This window comes from Lutra lutra, chromosome 2, assembly GCF_902655055.1.
Source record: "Lutra lutra chromosome 2, mLutLut1.2, whole genome shotgun sequence".
Classification (NCBI taxonomy): domain Eukaryota; kingdom Metazoa; phylum Chordata; class Mammalia; order Carnivora; family Mustelidae; genus Lutra; species Lutra lutra.
In genome coordinates this window covers 203,340,594-203,365,867 of record NC_062279.1, presented here as the reverse complement: position 1 = coordinate 203,365,867, position 25,274 = coordinate 203,340,594, and the positions used below count along the sequence as shown (strand labels likewise).

The 25,274-nt window shown below is 38.1% G+C and overlaps 1 protein-coding gene across 2 annotated transcripts in view; it reads left to right on the top strand.

Annotated features, from left to right (window-relative positions):
* The window catches only part of CDKL2 (cyclin dependent kinase like 2), a 47,525-nt gene extending 22,251 nt beyond the window's left edge, over window positions 1-25,274 (top strand). Inside the window, exons 4-15 of one of the 2 annotated variants that reach the window (XR_007125348.1) lie at window positions 2,017-2,195; window positions 3,706-3,818; window positions 5,015-5,154; window positions 7,827-7,915; window positions 10,084-10,219; window positions 11,451-11,749; window positions 12,351-12,444; window positions 15,000-15,123; window positions 15,368-15,474; window positions 17,273-17,413; window positions 21,304-21,392; window positions 23,153-25,274. Coding sequence is in view for 1 of the 2 variants with exons in the window: in XM_047719551.1 (XP_047575507.1) it covers window positions 2,017-2,195; window positions 3,706-3,818; window positions 5,015-5,154; window positions 7,827-7,915; window positions 10,084-10,219; window positions 11,451-11,749; window positions 12,351-12,444; window positions 15,000-15,123; window positions 15,368-15,474; window positions 21,304-21,369 (1,347 nt within the window). In the remaining variant the exon portion in view is untranslated. The remainder of the gene's footprint in view (window positions 1-2,016; window positions 2,196-3,705; window positions 3,819-5,014; window positions 5,155-7,826; window positions 7,916-10,083; window positions 10,220-11,450; window positions 11,750-12,350; window positions 12,445-14,999; window positions 15,124-15,367; window positions 15,475-17,272; window positions 17,414-21,303; window positions 21,393-23,152) is intronic. The other variant, XM_047719551.1, reaches the window with a different exon arrangement.

Below are 25,274 nucleotides of genomic sequence, written 5' to 3'. Positions count from 1 at the left end.
TTGCTCGCTCGCTCGCTCTCTCCTGCTCTTTCTCTCTAGAAAATAAATAAATAAAATCTTTTTTTTTTAAGATTTTTAAAATTTATTTGACAGACAGAGATCACAAGTAGGCAGAGAGGCAGGCAGAGAGAGAGGGGGAAGCAGGCTCCCTGCCGAGCAGAGAGCCGGATGTGGGGCTCAATCCCAGGACCCTGAGATCATGACCTGAGCCAAAGGCAGAGGCTTTAACCCACTGAACCACCCAGGCGCCCCTAAATAAAATCCTTTAAAAAATAAATATATTTTTTAAATGTTCAAAATGAAGCTTGCTTATGTTAGAGAAGGAGACCTAATAATTTATTTTGCCTAGCTGTAGAATTTTTAGTATTGTCTCCCAGCATCCTGTTTTCTACTTCCATAGTCTCTCCTTTAGAAATCCTAACTGCTGACCTTGTTGTACCCTTTTTACATTTCTAACTGCCTGATGAATGCCTCCAGTTGGGTGCTCAGCAACCCACCTAAAAGCCCATATGGCTAAAACTAAACTGCTGATTACTCCATGAAGCTGAGTTTTTCTAGACTTTTCTTTTTTTGATGGAGCCACCATTATTTTAGATTCCCAGGTTTAAGTAAAATGTCTAAGATTACTTCCTAAATTCTCTTGATTCTAATTGAGAATATTTCTAAATTATATCTCTCCCATTCCATTTCTCTGAACACCAGCCTAGTTTAGGCCCTTATCATCTTGTAGTTGTCCCATTGCTCTTCTCTTGGCCTCTGGTCCCTCTTTCTGATTTAGTTTGTTTATGGCCAGCATCTTTAAACACCATATTGGTTGTCACTTACATGGGTTCCCACTTCTCTAGGAAGTCTTTTTTTTTTTTTTTAAGATTTTATTTATTTTTTTGACAGAGAGATAGAGAGGCAATGAGAGAGGGAACACAACCAGGAGGAGTGGAAGAGGGAGAAGCAAGCCTCTCCCTGAGCAGGGAGCCCGACGCTGATCCCAGGACCTTGGGACCACCACCCAAGCCCAAGGCAGACAACCCAACAACCAAGCCACCCAGGCACCCCTTCGCTGGGAAGTCTTAATACACACTCAGACTTCCCAGGCTGGCAGTTGAGGCAGTCTTCCTCCCTAGCACATAACCTCTACTCTAGGAAACATTTCCCTGGAGTTTCCTGATCTATTTTTGTCTTCAGTATTTTTCTTTAAAAAAAAAAAAAGATTGATTTTAAAGATTTTTTATTTCTTTATTTGACACAGAGAGACAGCGAGAGAGGGAACACAAGCAGGGGGAGTGGGTGAGGGAGAGGGAGAAGCAGGCTTCCCACTGAGCAGGGAACCTGATGTGGGGCTCCATCCCAGGACCCTGGGTTCATGACCTAAGCTAAAGGCAGCCACTGAATGACTTAGCCACCCAGGCACCCCTATTTATTTATTTGAGAGAGAGAGAAAGAGAGAGAGAGAGAGAGAAAGGGGAGGTGAGGTAGAGGACAAGGGAGAGTCCCCCCTGAGTGGGGAGTGTGACATAGGGCTGGATCCCACAACCCTGAGATCATGACCTGAACCGAAATCAAGCCTGATGCTCAACCACCTGAGACACCCAGGCGCCCCTGGTCTTCACTCTTTTACTCTCCTTCACTCAGATTGTCCTTCCCTTTCTATATTTATCCAGGTTGCACATAGAGTTAGAGACCTATCTTAGAAACGACCCCTTTCATAAAAATTCTCCATGATCACTCTGGTCTTCAATGATAGCCTTACTCTGTTAGTCGTTAATAGAACAATTGATTTGGTATCTAGTAATGAATGTTTCATCTAATATGTTTGATTGTTTAAGTGAAATTTCAAGCGTAAGTGTCCTTTCTTGCCTAGCCAGGTCCCAGTTACTTTAAAGCTGGGAACAATTTCATATGCTTTTATTTGTATTCATGATAGGGACAAAAACAGTACAGTACACATGGCAGGTACTCAAAAAATGATTTGCTTAACTTGAAGTGCCCATATGTGTCATATTCTGTTTTTTGTCTTAGATCATACACAGAGATATAAAGCCAGAGAATATATTAGTCTCACAGTCTGGCGTTGTCAAATTATGTGATTTTGGATTTGCGCGAACATTGGCAGCCCCTGGGGAAGTTTATACTGATTATGTGGCAACCCGATGGTACAGAGCTCCAGAACTATTGGTCGGTGATGTCAAGTATGGCAAGTAAGACATCAACAAAGGGGTGGGGGAGCAGGGAGGGCTGATTTAATACTGTTTTTCTTGATAAAGTGGAATATGTTTCTAATATAATAAAGGATCCCTCTAACAATGAAAGGAATTTTTGCATTTAGGGAGCTTTATAAGGTGACTTGTTCTTTTTGGTGCTTCCCCTTTAAATGTCTTTTGTGCAATGAGTTGGAGAAAGCATACTTACTTTAAAGGTAAGGAAATAAAGGTGAGTGCCTCGTCTGTTTTGTACAGCGGGTTGGAAATAGATATATTTAGAACATTGATTAAGTCTGACGCTGTCGGAATGAGACAAGTTGGAGTTGGCAAAGATGGGGGTAGAAACATAATTGAGTGAAATGTTTCTGAAACATGAAGTACCTGCACAAATGAGTTCTTCAGAGACGAAGGGATGGTGACTTTTATTGCTTTGGGTAGAAATCTTCCTAAAATGTTTTCTGTACTTTCTGTGTTTTCAGTGCACACATCATTTAATATTTTCTTGATTACTCGGAGTTCTCATTTTATTTTTATACTGTAGTTTTGTACCATTTTATTTTATTTTTTAGAAGTTATTCACTTTAGAGAAGGGAGGGGGACAGAGGGAGAGAGAGTCTTAAGCAGACTCTGTACAGAGCATGGAGTCCAATGCAGGGCTGGATCTCGTAACCCTGAGATCATGACCTGAGCAGAGATCATGACCTGAGCTGAAATCAAGAGACGCCCAACTGACTGCGCCACTCAGACGCCCCTGTACCATTTTATAATTCAGCTATGACCCTAAGAAATTTCAAGGTAGTGGTGCCTGGGTGGCTCAGTTGGTTAAGCCTCTGCCTTCGGCTCAGGTCGTGATCCTGGGGTCTTGGGACAGCATGTCGTTGGGGTCCCTGCTCAGTGGAGAGTCTGCTTCTCTCTCTCCCTCTGCCTGATGCTCTGCCTGCTTGTGCGCTTTCTGTCAAATAAATAAATAAAATCTTTAAAAAAAATTAAATTTCAAGGTAGTTGTCCCTACTCTAATGACACCAGCATATTCTTCTTTAAATTCCTGTGACTGATTTTTAAGACTTTTTTTAATTTTTTCCCCAGTTAGCTATCGGTTCTCTTTATTGTTACTGAATGTGTCTCCAACAACCTCTGATATGCTGTTTTCAGGGTATGGTGGGACAGACTGATCAACCTTGCTACAGTTACGTGTAAACAAAGAACAAATAGGCTCTGAATGAAAACCCAGAAGGCTAATTCCAGAATCAAGTACACATAATAACGACTTTGACTTTCCAGAAGCCTTTTCCCTCTTAAGTCAAATAACAAGTTCCTGGAGATCTGACTTGGGTAAAATTGGGAATTAGTACTTTAAGTTTATAGGGAAATGTATTTTTAAGAGTAATATAAAGCTTACTACTACTATTCTCAATACCAAAAATACCAAATAGTAATATGCAGGACAGATTCAGTTACATAAACGTAGTGGGATGCCGGATTTTATACCACATTGCTTTTATTCCAGGGCTGTTGATGTATGGGCCATTGGTTGTCTGGTAACTGAAATGCTCATGGGTGAACCCCTTTTTCCTGGAGATTCTGATATTGACCAACTATATCATATAATGGTGTGTTTAGGTAAGATTATACATCTGCCTTTTAAATTTTAAAGGCTTTTCCCTTATGTTTGTGCTCATACTGGTTTTACAAGTTGTTGGTATATTCAAATGATATGTGTTTTAAGTGGCAGGAGGGAGCAAATGGGGAAATCTCTCCTATCTGTATTAATTCATTCTCAGTGTGGCTTTGGTTTATTTGACATACAGTCTTATTCATGCTCTCCTCCACCCTCCTCTTGCACTCCCTACAAAGAAAAGTGCAAAGACTGAATTTTCTTTGTACTTTTGCACTCAATATATCACATGTAGGGGATGCAAATGATCATTTATTTTCTTTGGGATAGCAAGCAGTCAGTGTAATATGACTAGTACCGTCATCCTCACCTTCAAATTAAGAGACACAAAGACTTCCTAGGTAGTTTAATCTTAGTGCTTTGGACAGAATTTTAAAGCTAGACTATCAAATTCTTCTTACATTTGTTGAAATACCAGCTTTATGTTGGGAGATGGAACTTGGAAAATGGAGAAAATGGGAAAATACTTGAGTTATTTAATGACTGGACTTTAAGTTCCCCAGGTAGAAATTCAATAAACAATACATTAAGGTTCTCATAGCAGAATTTTCATATTTTGTATTAGATTAGGTACCAAAAGGGAAGAAAACAAAAAAGTGCTCAAATCAGACCTTGGACACAGTTATAAAATCAGATTTTTAAAATTTTAAAACAGTTTTAATTTAAAAAATTAAAACAATTTAATCTGAATTTTAGAATTAAATACTTAAAGGGTGGAACTGATTTATCTATATTAGATTCTGATCATATGACTAATAAAATTTCCTTGTTTTGGACAGTTCTTCATGCTTTGTTGGTAGGAATGAAGTGTTGGTAATTATATCTAAAAAATTATAAAATGTCCTTGTGCTTCTTCTCTGTTCCCTCATGATTTCAGTTCTATATATAGTGGCTTGTGAATTTTCTAAATCAGTAGGTTGAGATAAGAATGTTAATTTTCTTGAGTTAACTTGTGTCAACACCATTGTGAAGACCGCTAGGTGCCACCACCATAAGAACACAGTTTTCAGTTGATTTGGGTATTGAAAGCACCCCAAGTCCATAAGCCATGTTCTACTCTTATCCACTCCACATTACCTGTTTATTTGTTCTTTTTATCATGACATGTAATGACAGAGATGTGTGCTGTTCCCACTTTCAGGTAATCTCATTCCAAGACATCAGGAGCTGTTTTATAAAAATCCCGTGTTTGCTGGAGTAAGGTTGCCAGAAATCAAGGAAACAGAACCTCTTGAAAGACGTTATCCCAAACTCTCTGAGGTTGTGATAGATTTAGCAAAGGTAATCGTACTGTTTACTTTCTTACAGTGAATTTATATCATAGAGACTTGGTTTTCTCTTTTTCTTGTCTAGTTGATGTTTTAGGTCAACAATTTTAATATTGATTAAATTAAATTAAATTAATTTATTTATTTTAAGTAAACTCTACCCCTGACATGGGGCTGAAACTCACGACCCTGAGATCAAGAGACACATGCTCTACCAACTGAACCAGCCAGGAGGTCAGCACCCCCGCCTCTTTTTTTTTGGGGCCAATGAGCTCTAAGCCCAACTTGGAGCTTGAACTCACAGTTGCATGCTGCATTGACTGAGCCAGCCAAGTGCCCTTCTATTGATTTTATTTTTTTAAAAGAGATTTTATTTGTTTATTTGAGAGTGAGAGCACAAACAGAAGTAGTAGCAGAGGGAGAGGAAATCTGAGCAGGAAGCCTGGTTTGGAACTTGATCCCAGGACCCTGGGATCACAACCTGAGCTGAAGGCAGACGCTTAACCCACCAAGCCACCCAGGCGCCCCTGATTTTTATCTTTGTATGTAAAGAAAGAGTTTAAATAATTTGGCAGGGTGATCTTCAGAGAGAAAGGCCTGAAAAACTTGTTTAAGAAACCATTTAGTGTTCCTATCTAGCATGTTTTAAGTGTGAAAACATCTTCACAACAGTTTGTTTGACACTTAAAATGTAAGCCTATGCAAATGGAAAAGAGAAGAAACGTAGGATAAGAAAATAAAAAGAAAGGTAAAGAAGTAGCAAACTATTAAAATATAAGGCATAGGATCATGACCTGTACTGCCTTGTTAATGAGGCTTTTGCCCATATGTGTCGTATTCCCAAGCCCCCTTCCCTGGGAAGCTTAATGAAGCGAACTTAAAAATAAAAGATCATCTGGGGGCGCCTGGGTGGCTCAGTGGGTTAAAGCCTCTGCTTTCGGCTCAGGTCATGATCCCAGGGTTCTGGGATCGAGCCCCACATCGGGCTCTCTGCTCAGCAGGGAGCCTGCTTTCCTTCCTCTCTCTCTGCCTGCCTCTCTGCCTACTTGTGATCTCTGTCTGTCAAATAAATAAATAAAATCTTTAAAAAAAAATAAAATAAAAGATCATCACCTTTGCCTTGTCTTTGAGAAAGATGTTAGGGAAATTCTCACTGGAACTTTGGAATTGCTAGCTCAAAAAATTCTTGTTTATTAGGACTGTCCTGAAGTATTGATAAAATAAGTACAGTTTATCTGAAACACCAGGATCATATGATATTTTCTCAAGATTTTTTTGCTTCTTAAATTTTTTAAATAACTCATAAAAAAAGTTTGGTAAGCTTATAAAATTATTACAAGTTCTTAGAAGAATTTCTACTTCTCTAGGTAATCTTAAAGCAGATTCAAATATTTCTTATTGAGACCAACTTTATGATGTCTATAGAGATTTAAAGGGAATTAAAGTAAAACTTTTATCCAATTTATATCCCTTATGGTAGAATTATATAACTTTTAAACATTTTGTTATGGAAAATTTCAAATATAGTAAAGAAAGTAGAGAGAATATAGGAGTATAATGAATCTTCCTGTGCTTATCTTCTAGCTGCAGCAGTTAACAACCTTTTGACAATCTTTTATCTATCTTCACCTTCCTCAACTTCGTTTTCTGTAGTATTTTGAACCAAACCCCAGATACTATATTATTTCACTTATAAATACCTTAATTATTTGTAGAACTCTTCTTGTTTGCTTAAAGCTAATTATGGAGTTCCTTCCATTTTTCTGGCATTAAGTGGTTCCAATAAATCAGAACAAGACCTGCATTAAAATAAAATAATCTGCATAATGAATCCAACACAATAATATACACAGAACAGGCCTTTTCCTTTCCATTCTGCAAGGGCTTTAAATTTTAAAAATTTATGATAATTCCCCAATATTATAAAACATCTTGCCAATGCTCAAAGTTTCATTGATTTTCTCTTAATTTCTTCTTATAGTTTGAATTAGGGTCTACATGATGTCTGTAGATCACAATTGGTTGATATATCTTAGTTTAGAAGCTCATATTCATGCCTTTCTTTTTTATTTAAATCTTGCCACTTACTTGATAAAGAAAGTAGGTTTTTTGGCTCTTAGAATTTTTTTTTTTAAAGATTTTATTTATTTATACGACAGACAGAACACAAACAGACAGAGGCAGGTAGAGACAGAGGGGTAAGCAGTCTCCCCGACGAGATCTTTGGCAAGACTACATCAGAAGTTTGTATGTTTCCATCTAGAGACATAAAATGTCTGGTAGTCTTTCTTTTTGTGATTTAGCAACCATTGGTGGTCATTGTCTAGATATGTTCTTTATTCTTTATCATTTATTATATGTTTTTAAAATTCGCTGACTATAAAGAGCAATTTTCTATTTTTCTTTTTTTCTTTTGAAGATTTTATTTATTTGAGAGAGAGAGGGAGCAAAAGTGGGGGAGGGGGATAGGAGATGCAGAGGGAGAGGGAGAAGCAGACTCCCCACTAAGCAGGGAGCCCGATGCGGTCCTAGATTCCAAGACCCTGGGATCATGACCTGAGCTGAAGGCAGAGGCTTAAAGACTGAGCTACACAGATGCCCCAGTTTTCCATTTTTCTATATTTAGGAATCTAAGTGTAGGCAGGTTTTCATTGATATGAGCTTGTATATTCCTTGTTTTTCCAGAAATGCTTACATATTGACCCAGACAAAAGACCCTTCTGTGCTGAACTCCTCCATCATGATTTCTTTCATAAGGATGGATTTGCTGAGAGGTATAGTACGGACTCACGTTTTCTGGGTACCCGAACCTAGAGTTAAAGTAAGGGCATTCTCTTATTTCTTTAGCCACCTGTTTTTATAGGATCTCAAGTATTTACCACCTTACCACTACTCACCCTTAGCAATTATGCAGTTCCTAGGAATGGTCCCCTGAATTCACTAAATTAAGGATCTTGGTTTTCAAGAAACAGTCACTTCATGCTTTTCTTTCTGGCTCCTGCAGGTGACATCTACCACTCAGGTTACTGATTTGTATGTTGCTACCAGCTGTGTGATGCCATCATCTTGAGTACTGATGCATTTGCAAACATGCCATCTCCTGTTGCCACTGACCTCACACCACACCCAGTCCTATGACACTGTTGCCACTGCTCTGCTGGGACCTTGCTGGGCCAAACTTGGGTGCACCAGACCCGCTGGCATGGTCTCTTGTGCTGTCCCAGCTGCTGGCATCAATGCAGTTGAAGAAACAAAAAATAGTGAGATGAGTGGCAATGACAGTGCTTTATATTTTTGCAAATCTATTTAATCTTGAGCTTAACGAAAGATACCCTGGTTCTCATATTTGCAATCTCATTCAACTAATGTGATATGTTGTTTTGATTGAGATATATGAAGATACTTTGGCCTCACCAGATGTATAGTTGTAAAATGGAAGAGTATTTTAATAGCCCTTTTATTTTTTTTTAAGATTTTATTTATTTATTTGACAGACAGATCACAAGTAGGCAGAGAGGCAGGCAGAGAGAGAGGAGGAAGCAGGCTCCCTGCTGAGCAAAGAGCCCAATGAGGGGCTCGATCCCAGGACCCTGGGATCATGACCTGAGCCGAAGGCAGAGGCTTTAATTTAACCCACTGAGCCACCCAGGCGCCCCTTTAATAGCCCTTTTAGATAATTGTGAGTATTCTTTATTGATTCCATACCCCAAACTCTGATACTATACCCAAACTTGACAGTGGTAGTTTCTTTTTTTTTTTAAGATTTTATTTATTTATTTGACAGAGAGAAATCACAAGTAAGCAGAGAGGCAGGCAGAGAGAGAGAGGAGGAAGCAGGCTCCCTGCTGAGCAGTAAGCCGGATGTGGGGCTCGAACCCAGGACCTGGGATCATGACCTGAGCCGAAGGCAGCGGCTTAACCCACTGAGCCACCCAGGCGCCCCGACAGTGGTAGTTTCTTAAAGGCTGGTTGTATTATGGAATCTGAAACATATTACCCTATTACATTAAAATCCATTTGTCTATCTTGCACTTTGAGTAGATCTTTGTTACCCATGCATGCTTTTGTAACATCATTATGAGTCATTTGGAAAATACTATTTTGTTAAATAATGTAGCTCTTTAAAATGATAACATAGTTCATTATGTGGTATCAAAAAGCCACATTCTGTGTCATCAGAAAAGTCTTTTTAAGTATTGGGACTCTGTTAAGGGCACAGTAGTGGACACAAATTTAACAGAATTCTAATTTTGCATAAAAATTAGAATTTTATCATTAACACAAATATCTATTGTTTTCTTTTGTTTATTAAAAAAAATGTCTGCAGGATACACCAAGTCTGAATAATGGTAGTAGTTTTCTGTCAGTCTTTCTTCAACTAAAAATGTTCCCTGAAAAAAGTGGCTAGTTGAGTTTGTATTTGTAATAATCACACCGTTCCTCTTCTTTTCTTTTAATTTTTAAAGATTTTATTTATTTATTTGAGAAAGTGCACATGCTGGGGAGAGAAGGAGAACAGATTCCCCTCTGAGCAGGGGACCCAATGTGGGGCCCCATCCCAGGCCCCTGGGGTCATGACCTGAGCTGAAGGCAGATGCTTTAACTGACTGAGCCACCCAGGCGCCCCTATAGTCTAGTTTAATACTCAGTTTTTTTAAAAGATTTTATTTATTTATTTGAAAGACAGGGTGAGTGAGTGAGAGTGAGCAAAGGAGCAGGGGGTGGGGCAGGGGGAGAGGAAGAAAAACTCCCACTGAGCAGGGAGCTAGACACGGTGCTGGACTCCAGGATCATGACCTTAGCAGAAAGCAGATGCTTAACCGACGGTGCCACCCAGCTGCTCCTTAATACTCAATTTTTAAAAATAAATATCTCGAAATGAATTTTTTTCTAGATTTGTCTTATACGATTTTATTGAATTGACAAATGTATTTTTATGTAGATTTTCTCAAGAGCTACAGTTAAAAGTAGAGAAAGATGCCAGAAATATTTCTTTATCTAAGAAATCTCAGAACAGAAAGAAGGAAAAGGGAAAAGATGATTTCTTCGGTGAAGAGAGAAAAACACTTGTGGTACAGGTAAGTCACCATGTGTTAATGTGCATCAAGTTGTTGTTTTTAAGATTATTTATTTATTTTTGTATGTGAGAGAGAGAGAGAGCGCACAAGGTGGGGGGTTCGGGAGGAGCAGAGGGAGAAGCGGGCTCCCCACCAAGCAGGCAGCCCAATGAGGGACTTGATATTAAGACCCTGGGATCATGACCTGGGCCAAAGGCAGAGGCTTAACCGACTGAGCCACCCGGGTGCTCCAATGTTAAGTTTTAGATTTAATTTATCTTTAAATTTTTGGAGTTAAAAAATGAAGATGAAAAAACGTTTTCTGGGTGCTGAACACGTTAACGTTTAGATTAGTTATAAAAATGTTATCTTCTCTTTAGACATGACCTTTTAAAAAACTCTCTCAACATATCATGTATTGAGTGCCTGCTGTATATCAGACTGTGCGATAGGCCTTGTCAGGAAACCACATTTATCCTAGAACATTTAGACACATGTATTCACGTATAGTCACATGGACACAAACACATGCACATATTATTTTTTCCCTTAAGTGATAGGAGTGAAAAATATCATATAAAAAATTTTGTATGGAGCATTTTAAAATTGAGATTTGGATATTTATTTAAAGTTTATTTTTGCAAGTAGGTTATCCAGAATCTGTTCTTGGTGAGGTAATTCAAGCACTGCCAACCCACTCCCATTTTCTCAAGTGAACTGAAAGGAATTCTCAATTTTGTATTTCAATTTTTGTACTTTAGATTTTAAGAACAAAAAGGAGCATACTTAATTCCTCTTTCATATTGTTTTCTACTAAAATATATATATAAATTTAATATATGTATGTGTCATGTTAATCATATATATATGTATATATATATATATATATATATATATATATATCTCAGAGCTAGTGTGAACTGCATTTCTTCCTTTTTTTTTGACATTTTTAAATTTTTAAGTGATTTCTGCACCCAAATTGGGGCTCGAACTTACAACCCTAAGATCAAGAGTTGCATGCTCTACTGACTGAGCTGGCCAGGTAGCCCGTGAGTTGCATTTTTATTCAAAACAAATGTCTGACCAAGAATCCTGGATTTAATTTTAATTCTATAGATAGAATGAAGAAAACAGAGGTGCAGTAAGGTGATATTTATGGAATTCCACTTTCGTTGACAAATTCTTTATAAGAAGAGGTGCTTTTTCAGTCTCTTCAGATCATTAATGTTATTAACTTTTTTTTACTGGTCAGGATACCAATGCTGATCCCAAAATTAAAGATTCTAAGGTATTTAAAATAAAAGGGTCAAAAATGGATGGAGAAAAAGTTGAAAAAGTCAGTGGAACTTCCAATGTCAGCTGTCGCCCCAACAATGGGATGAGCCACGTCAGAACCGGGCCTTCAGCAAGCCTCCGAGATTGCAGCAATGGCAGCGGGGATCACACTAGAAATCCGGGCGTGCCAATCCCTCCCATTGCCCACAATCCTTCTGCGTTGGCTCCCGGGATTAATTCTGGAATGGTGACTATCCCGGGAGTTCAGAGTTACAGGTATGAATTAGGAAAATAAGAACAAAGTGTCATTTAAAGGTATGTTTACAAATTGCAAGTGTTTGTCAATTCAGCCACATTGGGTTGCTTTCAGGCTTCTGGGTCCTCTTCATTCCTGTCAGGTTCTGTTTCAAAAGCCTTTTTGGCCTACGGGATGAAACTTACTAACACTTGATAAAAAAAAAAAAATTCACCTGAGTATTAAGAAAGAAGGATTGTATTATTTAAGGTGAAGATGGTCTACAACTCTTTAGTCTAAAAACGTGAAAGGAGGTTATCATAATAAAGGAAATAATTGGTTTTAAGGGTTTACCTACATGGAATGGCTGTGGGCATTTGGTGGTCCAAAGATGGTCACTTTGGAAATTTTGCTGGAAGGAAAGTAGTTCATTTGGTTGGAGTTGGGAGGTAGGTGGGGGTCGTGAAGGTAGTGGCAAAGGACTGAAGGTTTCACCAGATCTATGTTCATTGTGTATTTAAGAATAGGCATTAAATGCTGATTAAACTGCAGGTCACTTGGTTTTGTGTCATTTGGTTTTGCTTTTGTGCTTGAAAAATAATTACCGCTGGTTCTAACTTAAATTTTTTGTTGTTGTTACAGAGTGGACGAGAAAACCAGGAAGTATTGTATCCCATTTGTTAAACCAAATAAACGTTCTCCGTCAGGCATTTATAATATTAATGTGACCACATCCGTAAGTGAGCTATTCCCAGTGTAGAAGAGCAAGTATTAGTCTTTTCTAGACTTCCACTCGTGTTAAATGTAATAGTGAAGAACTGAGACTTTTACTTGGAGACCTATCATAAAGTGGAACCTTAGTTTTGTTTGCTTTTTTAAAAAATTTATTTATTTATTTTTATTTTTTTTTTTTAAGATTTTTTATTTATTTGTCAGAGAGAGAGGGAGAGAGAGCGAGCACAGGCAGACAGAATGACAGGCAGAGGCAGAGGGAGAAGCAGGCTCCCCGCTGAGCAAGGAGCCCGATGTGGGACCCGATCCCAGGACGCTGGGATCATGACCTGAGCCGAAGGCAGCTGCTTAACCAACTGAGCCACCCAGGCGTCCCTGGAACCTTAGTTTTATGTATATCATCCCAACCTGTCATAATAAACAATGTGAAACTGTTAAAGTTTAAGTAAGTTTTGTGAGTCTAGAAGTTTAAATATAAGATATTATTTAAATGACATCTGCTTTAATTTTTTTGGTAATAGTAAATTTTCTTAATACTTGGTGATCAGTTCTTTTGTAGAGTAGGTGACAAGTTAAATCGTGGTACCTCGCTCATGCCAGGTTTTTGGTGAAAGTATTCTATTGATTTGTTTATAAATATTTATTGATTATGTATCCTGTGTGAGACCCTGGAGATGAAGAAATCAAATCCCTCTCTTCGAGGAGCTCATGGTCTAGTATAGGGTCAACAAATTCAAACAGTGTTGGATTATAATAGTGGAAGCATGCACAAGGTTCACAGGTCTTCTGAAGATTCAGGGGAGGGTTATTATGCTCAACATAACTGCTAGCATGCCTCTTTTAAAATTAACTTAAATCATCATTATTCTTCCACTCAAAACCCTCCATTGGCTTGTCATCTCTAAGTAAAGACCAAGTCCTTGACGGGGCCTGCAAGTCCCTGATCAACCCACTTCCCCATCCCTCTATTCTACCTGGGCTATTCTCATTCTTTTTTTTTTAACCACCCCCCCTTTTTTTTTTAATAAAGATTTTATTTATTTATTTGACAGACAGAGATCACAAGTAGGCAGAGAGGCAGGCAGAGAGAGAGGAGGAAGCAGGCTCCCCGCTGAACAGAGAGCCTGATGCGGGCTAGATCCCAGGACCCTGAGACCATGACCTGAGCCAAAGGCAGAGGCTTTAACCCACTGAGCCACCCAGGTGCCCCGGGATATTCTCATTCTTGATCAAACTATTCCAACCCACTGATTTCCTTGTATTCCTTGAACATGACCAGACCTGCACCTACATTTGGGAGCTTGTTATTTCCTCTGCTTTAGAACATTGTTATTTCCTATGCTTTACAACATTCCCCAGATAACCCAAAGAATTTGCCTTTTCTCCTCCTTGGCTTACATGAAGCCTCATTGTGAGAGCTTCCCTAATATCCTAACTCCTTTTGTCACCCATTGCTCTCTATCCTCTCTCCTTGCTTAAATTTTTTTCCATTGCAACACCTAACAGCCTCTAGATGCATTTATCTATATATCGTCTGTATCCCCCAACTAGTATGTAAGTTTCCAAGGCAGGAATATGTGCTTGTTTATTTCCTTACAGCTCTACCCCACTACCCTTATCTACTCTAGTACATAGAAGATGCTTAAGGAATGTGAGTGAATTTTTCTGCCAGGTAATGGGAGGTGTGGATTTCCCAAAGGAGTGTTTTTCTCCCAGATTTCCCTCTTCTACCCTTCTCATTATCCTCAGGCTGAAAAATATAACCTTCTTTTCATATCTCTCATGATTTGGGCATTACATCTACTTTTCTTTTCATTATTCTTGGCCCACGATTTCTAGAACCATAGTACTTCTCTTTTTCACACCCTTCTGATTTCTTTGTAGATATTTTTGTGTTTTACATTCTTGGTCTGCTTTGGAAGATTACTTTGATCAGCAGGACTTTTCAGAGTAGCTGGCTCAATCCCATGTTGCTGGAATTGATAGCGCCGCCTTTCAGGCGTTGCGTAATCAGGCCTGGCTGTTAATTTTAGATCTTATTTCTGTTTATCCTTATTTTTAAGAGGCATTCAAGAGAGGAGGTAGAGATTAGTGGGGAGAAGACGCACTTGAGTCTTTTCATGATGAAAATTAATTGAGGCAGAATTGAGCCTTAACTTTCCTCAACATCTGGGTTTAGAACCCATATCCTGCTCTCCTGCCTCATGCTCTAATTCTGAGATGTGAATAATGTATTATTATAAACATCCCATGTATTTTATTTGTCACTCTTTGAATATGTATATCTAGTAGTCTGAACTCATTTTTTTGTACTTACAGTTTTTTTGAACTAAATATTTATTTTATAACTGATTTGAACCAAGACCTTAGTACTTACTTTACTCAAAGAACGAGCAGAAACATCCAAATAAAAAACCTCAAAAGCTCATTGCAGGACTTCTGAAATTTTGTGTTATTCTTTAATTCCTAAAGTTTAGGATATCAATATATTACTTACAAAAGGGGCAAGCCAGGCTTACCTGGAAGCTAATTCACTTGTGTTAATCATTCTGATATTAGGTCACTAGTGAAAAGAGCCTACTTCAGGCAAATAAGAAAAGAAGGGAGTACTCCAAGACAGATGTCCGTTTGCCTGAACTAAACTACAGTCATCTCCCTGAACTAAGAGCCTTGGAAGGCATAGGTTTGTTTATAATGCTCTTACTTTTGCAGCCTTTTTTGTATACATTATTAAAAATATATGTTAAATAAACTAACAAAATATTAAAAATAAAAAATGTAGTAACTTTACGTATTTATGTAAATATGTACAGATTTATGTAAGTAAATATGTACACTGAGTACATACTAAGGGACAGATACAGAATGTGGACTAACTAACAAAAATGTCTAATTTTTTCACTGTGTTTATGGTTATTTTTATTTAGCTCGAAATTCCAGGTTAATAAGGAAAGAGAACAAGAATCTCTCAGAATCTCGAATTCCTTCTCTGGCCACTATTGACTTGCATATGCCCAGTGCCGCATTACATCAGGTACAGGAATCCCCTCTAGGTTGGATAGAACTTGGGTCTCATACTTCCTTATTAAAGTAGCTTAGGAAAAGTTCTCTTTTAAGGATTAGGTGTGTTTATTGGTGGGATCTGTATGATTTTGTTTGTTAAATTTTTTCTTACTGTTCATTGCTCTTAGTACCTTTATCACACGTATGTTTATATAGACATTTTCCAGCTTACAGTCATCAATTTTCTATAGATTAAAAATGTGCATATCATGTATGCAACCTAGCTATGGCTTTTATAAAATTTTTGTGGTAATTTATAGTATTTCACTGCATTAATCCAAATGTTGTAACTCATATTTCACTCCTTGAATTGTTTTTATTTTTTTATTTTTATTTTTATTTATTTTTTAATTTTGTTTATTTATTTGACAGAGATCACAAGTAGGCAGAGAGGCAGGCAGAGAGAGAGGAGGAAGCAGGTTCCCCATGGAGCAGAGAGCCTGATGCGGGGCTCGATCCCAGGACCCTGGGAATCATGACCTGAGCTGAAGGCAGAGGCTTTAACCCACTGAGCCACCCAGGCACCCCTGTTTTTATTTTTTTTTTAAACATATCATCTATTTGACATTTTCGCCCAAGACAACCCACTCCATGTATGTTAAAGACTGGTTCTTCCATATGTAATCATTTTTCTATAATTTCTCTTAATTCTTCAGAACAGTTACATTTCTGCTGCTTCAGCAACAGTCATATCACTCATTTTCACATTAAGAACACTGGCAAACTTTTAAATTTCCTGAGCCAACCCTAACTGGTTATAAACTTTGGATATGTATCATTGCACTTAAGGATTTCTCACTTCTCCTTGGTGCTGGACAACTTTTGTTTTGGGATTTATTTCTCCGTCCTCATTATTGAAGCATTTCTGTTTCCTGGATTGCACCTGTATGTTGCCTCTGAATCTGTGTGGGTGCTTTTTTTCTACCAGTCAGTACTCCTTCAATGATTTTGTAGAGCTCTACAAACAAGGGAATAATATTGTTGAGGGTAACAAATTACAGTGGCAGTTACCCACAGATACCGAGAAACGGGTTTATTGACTGCTATCACTTTGCCTTAACTCCTGCTAACAATTTCTGCAGCAAGATAAGCAAAACTAAACAAATTCCTGTTGTGTGAAGATTAATTACCATCACACATTTTACTTTTAGGAACTGGAGAGTCTAAATAAATTCTTTGTATACTTCTAATCTTAAATTGAATGTAGATTGTATTTATTTATTTTTTAAAGATTTTATTTATTTATTTGACAGACAGAGATCACAAGTAGGCAGAGAGGCAGGCAGAGAGAGAGGAGGAAGCAGGTTCCCTGCTGAGCAGAGAGCCCTGATGCGGGGCTCAATCCCAGGACCCTGAGCTGAAGGGATAGGCTTTAACCTACTGAGCCACCCAGGTGCCCCTGAATGTAGATTTTAAAGGTGCAGAATTTTTCACTTGCTCTCTGTGAGTAGTAGTATTGTTCAAAACCATTTTTCAGGAGTCGCATAACCAAATCTAGTTTCATGAAATGGAAGAAAGGCTTTGGCAGCATTCATTTTTCAGATTTTTATTTGTTCCTTTGAACCAATCCTCTTATATTTATAAATTGGTTCTGTGTTTTTACTCTTAGTTTACTTGTTCATTTCCCAGTTGTATTTAAAATACACTAAACGAGAAAGTAGGTGTAGTGAAAAACACAAATTAATACCAAAATAAGATGAATCTGTGTGTGGAAAATCTGAATGGGAAGAGAAACAACAGGAGTCTGAAAGCAGGTGGCTTTCTGGCAGAAGCTGGGACTCTACTCGCCCTCTTCATGATGTGGATCAATACGTTGAACTGTATTTTGTTTCTGCGCCTAACACAAACATTCTCACACGTATAAAAGCCTGTCTTTATAGACTTGTGGAACATCTGCAAGATAGATTTTTGTAAGTAAAGTATGGCATAATCCATGGAATCTGTCTCTGCTCACCCCCTTCCTACACCCTTACACCCGTTATATACTTTTCTATGTATGTAGCAACACAGTTCTTTCTCCAAGCAGTGTTTAAGCTTCATCCCACCAATTTTGATATGTTATATTTTAATTATACTCAGTCCAAACATTTTCTTAGTTCCCTTGTAATTTCTTGTTTAACCCAGGAATTAATTAGAAATGTGTTGTTCTATAGTTAGATATTTAGGGTTTCCCTAGTATTTTGTTATTATTATTATTATTTTTAAAGATTTTTATTTATTTATTCGACAGAGAGAGATCACAAGTAGACAGAGAGGCAGGCAGAGAGAGAGAGAGAGAGAGAGAGGGAAGCAGGCTCCCTGCTGAGCAGAGAGCCCGATGCGGGACTCGATCCCAGGACCCTGAGATCATGACCTGAGCCGAAGGCAGCGGCTTAACCCACTGAGCTACCCAGGCGCCCCAGTATTTTATTATTATTGATTTGTCATTTAATTCCATGTGGTCAAGGAAGATACTGTGTATGATTCTGATTGTTTTAGATTCATTGAGGTATGTTTTATGGCTCAGCATAGGGTCTGTCTTGGTGAATGAACCTGTTTCCTTGAAAACAACATATATATTCTTTAGTTGTTGGACATAGCCTGCCCTAAATGTGAAATTAGATTAAGGTGGTTGATAGTGTTCTTCAGATCTTCTGTGTCCTTCATGATTCTTTTGTTTGTTTGGTCCTATCGGTTCCTGAAAGAGTGCTGTCAAAATCTTTTTTTTTTTTTAACATCACATATTATTTTAATAGCATTTAAATTAGTAGAAAATAGTCCCCAAATTAACATTAAATAGAAAAATCCAGTAAAATCTTTTGGAATTATTTATTTTTCTCTTATATCTGTTTATTTTTGTTTCATGTATTTTACATCTCTATTACTAGGTACATACACACTTATAATTGTTTTTGTCTTCCTGACACACTGTTCCTTTTATCATGATGAAATATCTTTCTTTACCTCTTGTAGTGCTCTGTGCCACAAAGTTCATTTTATATGAGAGTAAGACAGCCATTCCAGCTTACTTATACTTACTTGTTTCCATGGTGTATCTTTTTACTTTTGTACAATCTGTTTTTAAAACTTACAGTGTTTCCTGTAGGTAGGGTCTTTCTTTTGTATCCATTCTATCAGTTCAGTTCTTTTAATTGAAATGTGTATTCATGTTCTATGCATTCTAATAAACTATCGCCAACTTAAAATAATTATTATCTCACAGTTTCCATAGGTCAGAAGTCTGGGCATAGCTGCTTCTCTCCTTGGGTCTCACAGGTCGAAATCAGGATTTCAGTAGGGCTGCATTTCTTTCTGGAGGCTCTAGGGGAGAACCTATTTCTAGGCCCACTCGGACTGTTAGTGGAATTTAGTTCCATGAAGTTGTGGGACTGAGGTCCCTGTTTCTTTGCTGGCTGACCCCTGGGGATGGTTGTCAGCTTCTGGAGGCGATCCACATTCCTTGGCTTGTGGCCTACTTCTCCATCTGCAAAGCTAACAATAATGGTCAAGTTGTTCTTACTCTTTGAGCCTCTCTCACCTCCCCTTCTGCCTCATCTCTGACTTACTCTTCTGCTTTTAAGAGTGCACATGATAGTTTACCAGGTCTACATTAAGCCTGCCAGGATAATCTTTCTGAGGGTCAGCTGATTAGTAACATTAATTACATGTGCAAAGCTTCTTCATAGCGGAGCTAAATTACTTTGATTGACTAAGCAGGGGCAGGAAACTTAGGGTGATAGCTTCAGAGTTCTGCCTGCTAGTGAATAGTTAGGCCATTAACATTTAATGTGATGATTGATATATCTAGATCTAGCTCTGTATATTATATAGGTATAAAGATCTATATAGATATAATATATATAATATATATCTCATATAGATATAAGATCTAGCTCTTTATATTATTTTTTTGTTTGTTTGTTCCTTTGTTTTCCCTTTCCAGTCTTGTTTTGTATTTGAATATTTTTAATATTGGCTTTTTGGGAATATTTCTTGGTATGATTTTTTTAGTGATTGCTCTGGGTTTTGCAATGTACATAACTAATCTCTCACAGTGTACTTAGAGTAAATATTGTACCACTTATAAAATGTAGAAAACTTGCAGACATATTTCCTTTTACTTCAACCTAGACTTTATATTAGAATTGTATGTCTTTCATTGAAAACTGTACTAGGTCATACATTTTGCTCTAAATAGTCATAAATATTTTAAGCAATTTAGGAAAAAAAGTAGTCTTCTATATTTACCTAACCACTTACCATTTCTGTTGTTCCTACCTTCTTTCTTAAAGATTACAGTTTTGTTTTCTGGTACCATTTTTCTTCAGCTTGAAAAACTTTCTTTAGCATTTCTTCCAGAGCAGGTATGATGAGTGACAAATCCTCATATATAACTTCCCTAAGATTATAAAGTCCCAACATCTGGGCCATCTCAGGATTGGTATCTGTTGATTTTCTTTTCCCTTGACAATTGCTTACGCTTTCCTGGATCTTTTTTTTTAAGGTTTTATTTATTTATTTGACAGAGAGAGAGCACAAGCAAGGGGAGCGGCAACCACAGGGAAAGGGAGAAGCAGGCCTGGACCCTGGGATCATGACCTGAGCTGAGGGCAGATGCTTAACTAACTGAGCCACCCAGGCACCCCAATAGATCTTTTTATGGCCAAAATCTTGATTGTATCTTGGAAACTGCGAATGTTACATTGTGTAGCCTCTGGGTCCCGTTTTAATCCTTCATAATCGTCTGGAGAATGTTGAAATTTTTGTTTTAGCAGGCAGTCATTCAGCTTTTGTTAACACTGTACATTCTGCCTTGTCCCCTGTGAGAAGTGTTTCAAATCTCAGTTCTCTAAGTCTTTGATATCCTAGTTTGCATCTCTCTGTGCTTACGGGGCTCTGGGGTTAGCTAGAGACTTGTACAGGCAATTCAAATCTCAGTTTGGTTCTCCCAAGCCTCTGTTGTGCTGGTGGAGCGCTGCCGTGCGTGCTGCAGGAACTGAGCTGAGACTCCTGAGGTGCACACACAGAATGAGACGGTCCTTTCCTCTAACCCTCTTCCCTCCAGGACCATCCTTCTTCCCACATAATTGCTGGCCTTCAGGGACCCTTTTTCCGTTTTTTTCCGGGATAACAAGGGAGTTTGTTTGTTTGTTTGTTTCTTTCTTTCTTTTTTAAAAGATTTTATTTATTTATTTGACAGAAAGATCACAAGTAGGCAGAGAGGCAGGTAGAGAGAGAGGGAGAAGCAGGCTCCCTGCTGAGCAGAGAGCCCGATGTGGGGCTTGATCCCAGGACCCTGAGATCATGACCTGAGCTGAAGGCAGAGGCTTAACCCACTGAGCCACCCACGCACCCCAACAAGGGAGTTCCTTTCAGACTTTTGGCCTCTTGTACTACTTCATTACTCTGAGATTAGGGCCTGCCTTTTAGACAGAGGCACAGAAATAAAAAATTAAATTGGGAAGCCACGTCCATGTGAACGACCACATTGCTAACTTTTGACTCCTCTGCTTAATCTTCAGGTTTTTTTTTTTAGTATTTTTCCTAAAGGGTTTTATTGGTTTGGTAATAAGTAGGAGAGATGGGTTATAGTGGGTTTGTACTACCTCCGCACATCAGAAGTCTCTTTTAACTTACTTATCAACAAAGAGGTCGAAGAATGACATGTCTTTACTTCGTCAGCCTTTTCTGTGGCAGCAGCTGGAACAATGAATAGTTAATTCTAAGCATCTGGTATTTGAGGAACAAGAATTGGGATTTTGGGAGGAGTGGGACTTCTACAACTATTGAGACACTGTAATGCTTGATTATTCACTTATAGGTATCAGGATCTCCCCCGTCAGATGACTTGGAGGCTGATTTGCCTCGAATGGAACACCAGCACTGAGAGCCGTTTTGGTTCTGAACTGGGTATGTCAGGTGTTTCATACTTAAAGCAAAGTGTCCTCCCGTGAGAAATATTCTGTAGCTTGCTGAAGTTCAGATACTGCAGCTCAAGTAATCTCCAGTGATTGATACCATGAGAACTCCTGATGGAGAAAGAGTTGTGTCACTTAAAAATACAAAAGTGACATTTGTTTCTGGGGTGAAATCCCTTTTCATAGAGCTTACATCTCTTGCTCTTAAACTAATCTCCTGTATTTTATTGGCTCCAGTAATGCGAATTTACCGTGACGAGTGCTGTGGAAGGATATATACTTATCTCCCTTATCAGTCATTTGTCCCTGTGGGCTTTTAAAGCAAGAAAGACAAAATGATTGCTTGGTAATCTTCTTCCCCATAAAGAAGGATCAGCACTATACCAGATGATTGCTTCCCATTTATATTTACTTATTTTTATTTTTTGCTTCTACTGGACTTTACATTGTCCTGCTACTATACCACAGGAAAAAGAGCCTTGCAAGCTACAACCTGAACCACGTGTCACCGCAGAGAAAACAGGGCCCCTGGAACACCTTCCCACCTCACTGTGGACCTATTCACAGGATAAATATGTGTCACACATTTTTTTTTATAAGAAAGCAGGATAGATTAATAATAAGTGATTAGGCATCAACAATGACTTGGAAAATCAAAAGTCAATTTTAAATGGTAACAGGATTTCCCTCTAAGTATAACTGTTTAGTACTAAAAAAATGAAAAACAAAAATCAGATCTTTTTTTTTAAAAGATTTTATTTATTTATTTGACAGACAGAGATCACAAGTAGGCAGAGAGGCAGGCAGAGAGTGGGGGGGTGAAGCAGGCTCCCTGCTGAGCAGAGAGCCCGATGCGGGGAGATCCCAGGACTCCAGGATCATGACCTGGGCTGAAGGCCAGAGGCGTTAACCCACTGAGCCACCCAGGTGCCCCAAAATCAGACCTTTTGAGTGCTAATTCACTATGCGACAAGTCATCCAATGTTTAGTATCTTATTAGCTATAAAATGTGATGATAATAAAATCCCACCTTCTTATAAATATGTTGTTGTCATTAATCTATTAACCTCCACAAAGCATTTTGAATGTCTGTGAATTGAATGTCTTTGAATCATATGTGAATTTACTTTGAATTTAATTTACTTTGAATCATATGTGAATTTACTACAAAGTGAACAAGTCTTAATTCCTCACTGGTATGGGTCCCTTCCAAGGCTCTGGGAGAAGTCTTGGCAATGCACTCATTACACATACTGTATGAACTGTAGCCTCTATGAAACTTGGATCTGTTTTGTCAAAACCAGTCATTATTTACAGACAAGGAGATGATATGCTATACATGACAGTTTTGATTGCTAATTATCCTAAAGAATGTCTTTAAAATCTTGTTTTTTTTTTTTTAAAGATTTTATTTATTTATTTGACAGACAGAGATCACAAGCAGGCAGAGAGGCAGGCAGAGAGAGAGGAGGAAGCAGGCTCCCCGCTGAGCAGAGAGCCCGATGCGGGGCTTGATCCCAGAACCCTGAGATCATGACCTGAGCCGAAGGCAGCGGCTTAACCCACTGAGCCACCCAGGCGCCCCTAAAATCTTGTTTTTGATATATATGGTTTAGTTTAAAGTTTTCTTAGAGTGTGTAATACAATATTATAAATATCTTCAATGTAAGAAAGTTAAGTGAGATAGAAATGTATTTCTACAAATGTATTTCTTATGTAAACCATTGGGCATATGTTCCCCTGTGATTTTAGATGCTGCTCTAGCCCTTGAGATGACATCCCCTTGCAACAGAAGTGCTGATATCCTACAAAGAGAGATTCGTGGTTTTGTCCTTTACTTCTAAACTGCCTGGATTTTCTGAGAAAGGCCTTGCAGAAGAAAAAAAAAAAAAGACTTCCAAGTGTTTCCAAGGAAGATTGAATAAGTGCGCCTCCCTGATTGCTATCCTGTCACCTTTCAAGATCTCTGTTGGTATTTCAGGATATATCCAATGGAAGAATAGTGATATGGTTCTTGTTACATGAGTGTGTATTTACTGTTAGTAAATTGTGCATTTAAAATTACCCAAGAGTTAAAAAAAAAAAAGTTTAAAAAGAGAGAAAGAATCATTATAATGGTCATGTTATATGAACTTTCTGTGTTATCTATATAAATGTGTACATTTATTTAGGAATGGGTTTGGTGGAGGTAAGTGATTAAAAACTAGGATCAGTTGAAGAAATGAAAAAATTAGGATCAGTCAGAGAAAATGTTTCCTTTACCCTAATTTAACTGTAAATACTCATTTAAAAAGTTTGCTTGTTTCTAGGCTTTAAAGGAGATATGTAATTGCTCTCTGTGGATAGGCGTCTGTCTTTGGTTTCTGTGATTATTGTTGATGTTTGATCATTATGTTATGGGAATCTGGCCTCTCTGCTGATCTTTTAAGAACAACACTACTGCAAATGTCTCAAGGAAACTTTTTATGTCTAATGATTTAGTATGACCTGACTTTAGATAATCCTCTGTATTTTAAGACTGTGGTGCCAGGGTTCCTGTGTGCAGGAACAGGACTGAAGAAAGAACGGTGAAGGAGAATTTTGTAGGTATACCTTCAAGTTGAGGACTGTGCACGTCATTGAGAAAGGAAGTATATACGTGCAAAATTAGGAGATGGGACGCTGGCTTACTGACCGACTAGGACTGGTTACTTTTCTCTTGGCCAGTTACTGTTGATCTACCCCCCACCCCCAGCATAGAGACTTTGGGAAGGAACATCCATTATTATGGACCTCTCTCCTGTCCACTGATAGTTTGAAGGTGATAGCAGACAGAACCCAGAGATGTTCCTGTCTTCTCATTTCTTCAAACACTTAGGCCTTCCCAAAAGTTCTTCACCAATAGGCAAAACTATCTACCTACAGACCTCACATCTTTCCTCGTGCCCCAGTCCATGGCTTCCAGGTGGGAAGCTGAAGCCAGTTCGACTCTAGGTTTTTGGTTTCCAGTTTGCTGGTCATACTCTGCATTTATTGTTTTAGAGAATCGTTGTTAGACCAGAAGTTGTGTGTTTTTCTTGGCCTTAACTGGTTAACAACATGTTTTTTTCCAAAACACACTGACTAGAACTTGGCCCAAGAATTTAACTAGCACTTTTCTTTATTACTCTGTGGAGCTTAATATTGAAATTCTGAATTTAGAGACTTGGTCCTCAAAAAAGCGGGACATTCAGGAAGAGACAAATTGAGGGGTTCCTATGTAGAAGTCTATAGGTGGTTCAATTAAAATTCTGTCTTGATTTTGAAGCTCTATTTTTAAACTCTGACCAGGTGTTTGACTAAATTGGTATGACTAACATGCTAGACAAAATTAATGTGTAGGCATTAATAGCCTTCACATCGAGATATTGTTTTATTTTTACTTTAAAAAGTATTGCCAACAGACTGTACAGTGTGGGAAGCAGACAATACTTAAAAGCCAAGTGGCTTTCCAACTTATTTTGATGTAATTTTTATTTAAAGACAGTGTGTACATATCACCTCAATGTCTGAGGATCTAGAATCAGTGTTCTGTATTTGCTTTTGGTATCTCTCGCCTATTAGAACACTGTGTGAACTTTAGAATTAAGGGACTAAATATAATTTACTCTAATTTACTCTAAGGGTCATATCTGGTTAGAACCTGGGCGGAACTACTTGAAAAAGAAGATTTTTGCAAACTGGGGCTATAGATACTGAACCAAAAATAATTCTTTCAGTGTAAGATTACTCTGTTCTCCTTACAAGGTTATGACTAAACATAATCGGAAATATGTGTATGTCCTGGCGGGGGAAATGGGCTTGCTGTTGGATGTATGTTTTACAATTAATAAATATTATATCTTACTGAGCTCCA